The 10,007-nt window shown below is 35.8% G+C and overlaps 1 protein-coding gene across 1 annotated transcript; it reads right to left on the bottom strand.

Annotated features, from left to right (window-relative positions):
* Window positions 1-4,361: 4,361 nt before the first annotated feature.
* LOC136985130 (uncharacterized) lies at window positions 4,362-5,659 on the bottom strand. The gene is made up of 2 exons (XM_067282330.1): window positions 4,660-5,659; window positions 4,362-4,606 (listed from the first exon to the last, which is right to left on the bottom strand). The coding sequence occupies exons 1-2, from the start codon at window positions 5,657-5,659 to the stop codon at window positions 4,362-4,364; spliced, it is 1,245 nt and encodes a 414-aa protein (XP_067138431.1).
* Between the last annotated feature and the right edge of the window lie 4,348 nt (window positions 5,660-10,007).

The raw sequence follows: 10,007 nt of genomic DNA, 5'->3' as shown, positions 1-10,007 counted from the left end.
TGGCAAATTTCATCACTAAGTTTCCTTCAGTTGATACGTGTATTAAGTTTTGTACACGTTTTCGCTGTTGACGCCCCTCTTCAGCCAACTTTAATTCACAGATTTTGCAAACATAAAATTGTTTTAAAACCTCTCTGTACATTAATTAATTTTTATCATCTAGTCGATCTTTTCTCATCGAGGCCAGAGATTCTGTTGTACAAACGAATTCTTATTGGTTTTGTTGCGTATGACTCTATGCAACGTGTACAAAACTTAATACACGTATCAACTGAAGGAAACTTAGTGATGAAATTTGCCATGTGTCCGAGAAAATACACCATATAGTTTGTGTTCAAGTTGCAGAGTTTAAAAAAGTTATTTTTTAAAACGTGGAGCAGCAGCGATTAATATTGATGGATTTACGATCCATTCTGTCCTTTGTCTTCCTATCGTTAGTACGAAATTTCGATCTGTAAAGGGAGAAGCTGCACAGGGATTCCAGATTGAGATGAAGTAGCTCAAATTCATCATCATCGATGAAATGTCAATGATTGGTGCAAGAATGCTTTACATGATCAAGAGAAGATTGAAGGAGATAAACCTTGAGAAAGATGAGCCGTTTCGTGGATTCTTTATCTATTTGTTTGGTGATTTTCATCAGCTTCCTCCCGTTAAAGAAACTCCTCTCTACTCGAGTGTTTTTTACAATGTAATGTCCCAACAAGATAAAGGCCTTGTTGGGACATTATATTACATTTGCATTTCATTCTTTTGAGAAGTTCATTGAACTTAGTAATTCTCATAGACAAAATAGCGCAGATAGTTTCTTCACAGATGTCTTAGAACGTCTAGCTTCGGGTGATTTCTCTGATACACATCTGAACACTCTGACGACAAGAAATCGAGCCTATTTATCCAGAGATGAACTTGATTAGTTCCAAACGGCTATATCCAACAAACGAGCAAGTTAAACAAAGCAACGAAGACTATTTGCAGTGAACTGGGTACCCTATTGCTTATATAGCATCTCAAAACACTCCAGATATTGCCCTGCCTTCGTCCAAAGATGACTCAGCTCATGGTCTCCCCAAGTATTTCAATATCTTAGTTAATTCCAGAATCATGCTAAGAGTCAACTTATGGGTGCAAGGAGTCTCGTCAGTGGTTCACTAGGAAGCATACGCTACATTATATATGCTCCTAATGCTCGCCCCCCAGCTCTTCCTCTGTTTATTTTAGTGGAATTCATCTATGGTAATCTGTTTCCAATAATCCATAACACGCTCTTTGAACGACGGCAGTATATTGCGATCTCGTAGACAGTTTCCTCTTACCTTAGCATACTCGATGACTATACATAAATCACAGGGATTAACTCTTCCGAAAATCAAAATAGATATAAAGAAAAAGAAACAGCTATCGGTCATACCTATGTTACATTGAGTGGAGCAGGGCCGGATTAACCAATAGACAAATTAGACAAATGTCTAGGGCTTGTAATTCGGAGGGGCCCGGCTTCAGTGAAGAATCTTTCTCTGTTTGAAAATGAGTTAAAAATTATTTAAGAAATTCGATAGGACAGAAAAGGCTGTCTAACAATGCTTACTAAAGAAAGACACACTCTGAAACGGATAGATTGATCAATTTTCTGAAATGGAAATCCAAAAACGAAAAACTTAAAAATTCAAAAGACTGATTAATGGTTAAAATTATATACACCAAGACCCCGCTTAACGCTGATTCAATAAAACGCGGTCTGCTTGACGCCTTAAAAACGCTCAAAATTTATGCTGATTCAAATTAATGCGGTACTTCATTGATTCATATATAATACAATTATCCCAAACACGAACCAATCAGCAAAAGGTGACAATTCGTCGTAGCGCTGTACTTTCCTTAAATCTATGTTTGTTTTGTTCAATTTTTAAAATATTATAACATGATGGATGCCATAAAAAATACGGACTTCGCTTGACAAAAATTAACTGATAAATGCATGAACGAAGTGTGGAGGAAGTTATAGCTGGAGATATCCAAGAATTTTTATCGAGAAGAGTCTATCGCTGTATCGTTAGGTTGACAAAATTGTCAACTTAATCGATACAGATGAAGACGAGCAGGATATTGGAAAGTTATTGCAGGTTTCTGGTAAGAGCCTTACCAACGATGACTTCAAGAACTGGCAGAACAAGGAATTCCTTAGAACTGGAAAATAGAGATTCTGAAGACGAACAAAAGCCAGATTTCCTTAGGGAAAGTTTGGTAACGATAACCGAAATCGTTGATCAAATTGTAGCGAATGATCCAAATTTTGTTAGGAGTGCCAAAGCAAAACGAGGCATTTTTGATGCGATCTTCTGCTACCGACATTTGCTTCAGGAAAGAAAAAGAAATGCGACAAATGACACTAGACGACTTTATCGCAAAAAACAAGAATTTCAGAAGAGCCAGAACCTTCGTCACAAAAAATGAACTTTACATTTCTGTGTGCATATGTTTATGTGTTATTTAACATATATTATTATGCGAAAACTTATATAAAAATTACTTAAAATTGCTTATGTTTTGGTCGCATGTTCCCCTATCCCCATTTACTCTATGTTAAAATGGTCTTGTTTAACGCTGTTTCGTTTAGCGCTTTGTTGTCTAGGAACGCATCCCCGCGTTAAGCGGCGGATGCGTTCCTAGACGACAAAGCGCTGTACATTTCTCATTGTACCAGAAACTCTTTGGTTGTACAATTATTATTGTATTAGTGTTTGTATTTTTTATTATTAAAAAAAATTTTAAGTGACATTATTTTCGATTTGGTTACAAGCAACTTATTTATATGGGGCCCCAATTTAAATTTTGTCTAGGGCCCGCTAAAAGCTTAATCCGGCGCTGGAGTGGAGTGACAAAAATAACTGACTCAGTATTTTTAAAGAGTTACAATAAAGATCGCTACGAGTCAATCTAAGTTCAAGGCCCATAGTGATAGACAGAATTTCGTGGGACGTTGACATAGCAATAAATTAACGGCTTATTCTGACCTTATATTTGTACTTTTAAATGATCCAATAGAAATCAAATATATTGTTGAGAACGAATGATTCTTTGCTTCTTTTTCAGCTTCGTTCCGACTACACGCTGATACAGCGTTACTTTACTAGTTATTCACTTTCTGATATTATTATTATAAAAACATTTTAAAACATTTAAACAAATTTTTTTTCGAATCATGATATAAATAAAGATAAATACGTTCGTTTCTGTTTTAAAATGATCATAATTTTTCATATTTTATTATTTTTGTAATTTCTTATATTTTTGTATTTCCAAGTAATTGTTAAGTCTATAGTTATTCAGTATTTTGTAATTAATAATCATTTATTACTCTCAGTTACTCAGTTTTATTAAAAGGTACAAATTAATGTACATCCTGGCTCTGCAATTAGCACTACCAGGGTTCAATACAGAATACATAAATTGGAATTACAGATATATATAAAGTTACAAATGAATGTGAGAAATAAAATATAAAACAAAATAATAACAACAACAATAATAATAATAACAACAATAATAATAATAAAAATAACGATAAAAAAAAGAAGAAGAAGAAGACGTGTCACAATGAGGTGGCAAAAGTAAAAAACCTTATAACTAGTATGTACAATTATATACAAGTTGAACAGTATTGCAGAATGTATATAAGATAAGATATACAAACAAAAGAGGAAAGTATTACAATGTGGTGAGAGAAGAAAGCCAATTAACAAATAAGTACAAAAATTTACATGCTGAACAGTATTACTGATGGTGATATAAGAAATGCAACGCAACAGGCAAGCAGGAGACAGACCGTAATGTAAGTAGTACAGCCACGGGTAGTACAATGAGATCGCGTGATGAGTAGGCTGCCAGCTGCAGAGGAAGAGTCCGATGGCGGCAGCTGAATCAAGTTGTTGATGAGCCTCATTGAGTGGTTGCCGAAGCTTCTGGCTAACCTTTCAAAGGCAAGGAAAATTTCCTTGCTAGCCCAAATGTCAGAGTGGTTGCATGGCCAACTAATATTAAGTTCATCCATGAGGAGTCTAATATTCATGCGTTCGTGTTCAAGAGTATAGCAGTCAAAGAGGTAATGATCGGAGCCATCTTCCACTTGGCAAGTCGGGCAGACTTGTGGGTCCCTGTTGGTGAAACGGTGCAGGTAGGCTGCAAATTTACCATGGTTGGTAAGTAACTGCGTAGTGTAGTAATTTGGAGAAAACCACTGCACGGAGAGGAAGCGATGTAAGTCAGTCCCTAGTGGCAAGTGTGGCAATGGTTTCATGTCTTTTAATGAGTTTGTAGAAAACATTGAAGATTTCCTTGTTTTGAATGAAGACGTCGTGATCTCATGGCCAATCAATATTGTAGCTGTTTACAGTGATTTTTAGATTGAGACGTTCTGTTTCGAGAGAAATGCATTCGAATATATAATGGTCAATGTTATCTTGAAGATTACAGATAGTACATAAGGCATTTCTTTTGTTCGTAAAACGCTGAAGATAATTGGAAAATTTACCGTGTCTAGTAAGAAATTGGGTGATAGGAGAATTTGGTTTAACCCATTCGTATGTATCATGGAAATTTTTAACATCTGGTACGAATTTGAAAATAATGTTATTATGTTTTTGAGTCCAGTTATTTTGCCAACGATGAGTATATCATCGTATAATAATTTTTTGACACTTCTCCGGCAGATCTTATTATATATAGTGCAAGTAGTCATATCCCTGGCGGCTTCCTTAGCTAATTGATCCGCACGTTCGTTTCCTATTAATTCCTGATGGCCTCTTGTCCAAGTGATGCTATATTCATTGGTAGAATTGTAGAATAAGTAACGAATGCGAGTGGCAATAGGGTGCGGTTTTCTACTACGAAGAAGTTGAATAGCAGAATATGAATCACTAATTATATGGACGTTCTTATATTCCTGGTAAAGTTCGATCCAGTAGGTAGCCATGTATATAGCTAGCAATTCCGCATGGAATACCGTACTTGCTTTATGTAACTTGCCTTTTACATTGTGTATTTCCATGTTGTGTTCGTAGACTACAAAAGCACAACCGATGGATTCGTCGATTCCAGAACCATCAGTATAAATTTCAAAGTCGGGTTGTGTGGGAGGATCAATCCGAAATAGGTTGTTAATGTATGGAGGTAGACTTTCAGCAGTTGGACTATGATTTTCATAGTTTTCCGATCTAATTTCACCGGTAGAAGTGCAAATATTGGTTCCTATTTTCAGTTGGTGTAGATTGTATTCGAGTTGGATAATCTCTGTAATTGGAGGTTTTCGAGCTAGTACCTGTAAGCTACAAGTAGGAGTTGTCCTATATGCTCTCGTTATTAAAATCAGTGCTTTCCTCTGTGAAGATATTAATTTTCGATGTAGGTGAACTTTATGAATGGCGTTACCCCAACTACAGCAACCGTAAGTAATAATGGGGATGTAAATTTGATCATAAATAATATTTATAGCGTCTGATGTGAGTCCCCAGTTTTTCCTAGCAATTTGTGAGAAAGCATGAAAGATTAAGGTTGTTCTCTTAGCAATATATTTGACATGATCTTCCCAGCCAAGTCTAAAATCTATCCATACGCCGAGATATTTAATGCTTTTTTCAATTTTAATCGGCATATTATTCATTTTGATTGAAGGTTTGCGAAGGTATAAGTTGGGTTGTCGTGGCTTGTTGAATACGATTCCAATAGTCTTATTCGGATTAAAGTTTAATTTGTATTGTTTTCCCCATTGATATATTTTTTCGAGTATCTCGTTGCCACGTTTTCATACTGCACGAGATCTCCCACCAATAAGAATTAGCACATCATCTGCATAGGCGGTAACTGAGTCATATCCAAAGTTTTCTTGTAAAAAAGCATTAAAAGTTAAGTTCCATAGCAGAGGTCCGCATACTGATCCCTGTGGGCATCCTCGTACAATGTTGCGTTCCACACAGCATGTTCCATATTTTAGTATGGCTTTGCGACCATGAAGATAATTTGCAAATAGATGATATATATTTGATGAGCAAGCAGTTTTCCTTAGTTGAAGGAGTACGAAAGGCCACCAGGCACTGTCGAACGCTTTAGATATATCCAAACTAACATCGAGCACGTATTTATGGTTATCTAGTAGATTTTTGATATTTTGTACGGAATCGTAAATAGCATCTGAACAGGAAATTTGCTGCCTAAAACCGTATTGAATGTTGCTAAGGAGTGCCTTGTTCTCAATATGCCAAGTTAAGCGATTTGTTATTAGTCGCTCAAGGACTTTACCGAAGACTGATAGTAATGAGATCGGCCTGAGTTCATTAGGCTTATTTGATTTAGGGACAGGTACTAATTTTGCAATTTTTCATGGGGCTGGAAATATCCCCAAGCTTAAACAGGTATTATAGAGTTGCAATATTTGAGAAGGAATAAGTCTCCATATGTTTTTGCAATTGTGGCGGTTATGCCATCAATTCCAGGGAATTTACCATCTTTGAGTCTGCAAAAAGCGTTATTTATTTCATCATACGTAAAATCTGGAGAATGATCATTATTGGTGTACAGGGTTATATCCAGTCTTAATTGCCTTTGCCATGGGGTATCTTCTTCAGCATTGTCATTAATGCAGAAGGTATTTATTTGCCGTTCTAAGGAATCTAGGAGACAACGGTCAGTTATTAGCTGATTCGTTGATCCCGGATCAGCAGTAGTTAAAATTTGGGGTTTGCGTAGTTTGTTAGTGCATAATTTCGTTAGGTATCGCCATGGATTGGAGGAGGCAGCATTACAGAATTTCCGCCAGGATAAGATCTTGGCATCTTTTATTTCTTTTTTGTAGATAGCCTGGTGGTCGTAATATTGCTGTTTTAAATTGGTTCGGTGTGGCTCAGTTCTGCATGACTGAAATCGCCTCCTTAGAAAGTTGTTGATTTTACGTAATTCTGAGAGCCGACTGTTCCACCATTTATGTAATAATCAGTTATTACATGAATTCTGTGTCTCTCATAGATCGAAACTGATTCGAGTCTTTTAAGTTTTTTAAATAAATTACCTATCACAGTAAACCAAAGCCAAACATATATTTTCTTATATTTTTTTTTTTACAAATTGCGATGAAAAAGAATTTTCTGAACATAAAGTAATGCAATGGAATGAATGATTTTAGAAAAGTTCAGTCAGTTTTATTTGATTGGTATTAATTTTGCAATATTATAGTAATCACGCAAGAAATGTTTTCAAAATTCATTAATAACATAACATGAACGCATTAATACATTTAAAATATAAATCTAATTTTTATGAAGAAATAATCTAATAAACTTATGCCCGAAAAACTGCTACGATTTGTTAGCATATTTCAAACTAAAAAAAAAAATATTACAGTTTTACACTTTTCAACGTAATAATATAATATATTAATATGTTATATGCTTTTTTATTTATGTAATGTTGAGACAACGACGAGGCAATCCTTTAACTTAGAACTGAACTTTATTTTAATCTAAAACTATATATACACTTGTTGATACACCCATAACTTGGCGCCAACAGCACAACAGGTTTCTTCCCAAGATCTTAGAATATAAGGTTAGCTCATACAGCCGATTTAGCCACTTTCTGCCAGATTTCGGATATACGTCATCCGTAGTGGACGACTGTTTCATCACAATAAGTGAGGGAAGAAAATTTTGGAATTTCACTATTTTTATTACTTTGTTTAGCGTTTTTAGACTCATAACCATAAATAAATAACGACTAACCCGTTACAAAGCTATACATCCACAAGAGCCGAATTATCGGGCTAGAGTTGGCTATAATAAATAAATAATTAATAAGACAATTTGGCACTAGAGCTTGGCGTTAGGCGCCATCTCTTACTAAACTTAAAAATTATAATTAAATTAAATAAATAATTTTTAAGTTTAGTAAGAGATGGCGCCTAACGCCAAGCTCTTAGTGCCAAATTGTCTTATTAATTATTTATTTATTATAGCCAACTCTAGCCCGATAATTCGGCTCTTGTGGATGTATAGACTCATAACCTTCGAAGAGAAATATATCAATAGTGAACTACTCGTTGAACCTTTAAATGCAATTCCAAAATAAATAATTAACAGTTCGCAATCTTAAAAACTCAGTCTCTAACGTTTTCGATCTACATAGGAGATCTTCCTCATGATTCATTGAATTGGAATGCGGATATTGGAACGTTTTTAAAATTTATTTAAAAGCAGATAGACGAGGATTTTTTTAAAAACATTTTTTAAAATAATCTTTTAAATCGCTTAAATCGAATTTAAAAATGTTCAAAACAATTTTTAATTTGATTGCTCCCTTAGGTATAATGATTACCATTCATAAGATACTTGTCCTTACTCTTTGAAATTAATGCAACGACCACGCTTTACGGATTTAAATATTTCGAGAGTTTTCAGTGTTTTTATGTGGTCGTCATGTTTAGCACGTCTTATGATGGAAACTTGGTTTAGATGGACTTGTATGTCGTTGTCAGCGGCATACCTGGCAAAAGCGGTGTTGTATTTTCATTTAGTGATGTCATACTTGTGTTCAGCCAGTCTTACTTTGAGAGATCGTGTGGTGGCGCCGATGTACTAAAGATCACGCTGGAATCTATTGTCTCTCAGCGTAATTTTATAAACGCCCGGGACCCTACTCATGTCGGTGTTGTTTTTTCCGTTTTTACGGATGTTATAAACCGTGGGGACACGCTTATAAGCTAACCTGTCACCTCTGTGACAGGTAATCTCTTTATATAAGGTTTGCATGTCGTGGTTATAATCTAGCTCTACGCGGTGCGTGTTGTGAGCGTTCTCACTTATTGATTGAACGTTATTGGGCGTACGAGTACTATTGTTGGAATAAGTCTTTGCTAATTTACGAATAAGGTGTTTTTGTAACCATGCCTTTTGGCTATGTCTTCAAGACGTTTAAGCTCTTTTAACGTGTTCTCATAGTCGGTGCAGTGTGTAAACACACGTATGACTAAGGTACGAAAAGCAGCAATTTTGTAGATATAAGGGTCGTATGAATTCGCCGGTATAAACAGTGGAAGGTGAGATGGTTTATAATAAAATAGGCATGGTTAGAAAAAACACCTTATTCGTTAATTAACAAAGGCTTATTCCAACAATGATACTCGTATGCCCAATAACGTTAAATCAATAAGTGAGAACGCTCACAACACGCACCGTGTAGTGCTAGATTATAACCACAACATGCAAACCTTATATAAAGAGATTGCCAGTCACAGAGGTGACAGGTTAGCTTATAAGCGTGTCCCCACGGTTTATAACATTCTTAAAAACGGAAAGGACAACACCGACATGCGTAGGGTCCCAGGCATTTATAAAATTACGCTGATAGACAACAAATTCCAGCGTGATCTTGAGTAAATCGGCGCCACCACACGATCTCTCAATGTAAGGCTGGCTGAACACAAGTATGACATCACTAAAGGAAAATACAACACCGCTCTTGCCAGGTACAGGGCCGGATTTACATAAGGGCATTTGGGGCCTGTTCCCAGGGCCCCCACAAAATAGGGGCCCCCACAAAACTAAAAAAAAATTATGTTTAAACATAATTTTTTTTCTATTACCCGACAGCCTAGTGTGGCCTAATCATGAGGGCAACAGGCAGAGAAAACCAAACCCGGGAAAAAACCTATGAAACATCGGAAAATTTCGGGAAAAAATTTCACATAGGTATTTTTTAGTTAAATTAAAATAATTAGTTTTACACAATAAAATATATCTATGTTTACAATAACCTTATTTTTAAATGAAATTTACAACTTCCTAGTTCAAATCTAATTGAAAGTACAGTATTTTGTGTAAACTTTCTAAATCACCAAATTTGCCTACTCTTAAAGGGGGAACCCCCACCTAATTTGTACCCAGGGCCCCTGGATTGGTAAATCCGGCCCTGGCCAGGTATGCCGCTGACAACGACATACAAGTCCATCTAGACCAAGTTTC

Source organism: Centruroides vittatus, unplaced genomic scaffold (genome assembly GCF_030686945.1).
Source record: "Centruroides vittatus isolate TY-2023 unplaced genomic scaffold, ASM3068694v2 contig_952, whole genome shotgun sequence".
NCBI classification, from domain to species: domain Eukaryota; kingdom Metazoa; phylum Arthropoda; class Arachnida; order Scorpiones; family Buthidae; genus Centruroides; species Centruroides vittatus.
The sequence above is the reverse complement of the archived record's forward strand: the minus strand, read 5'-3'. Positions and strand labels throughout refer to the sequence as shown.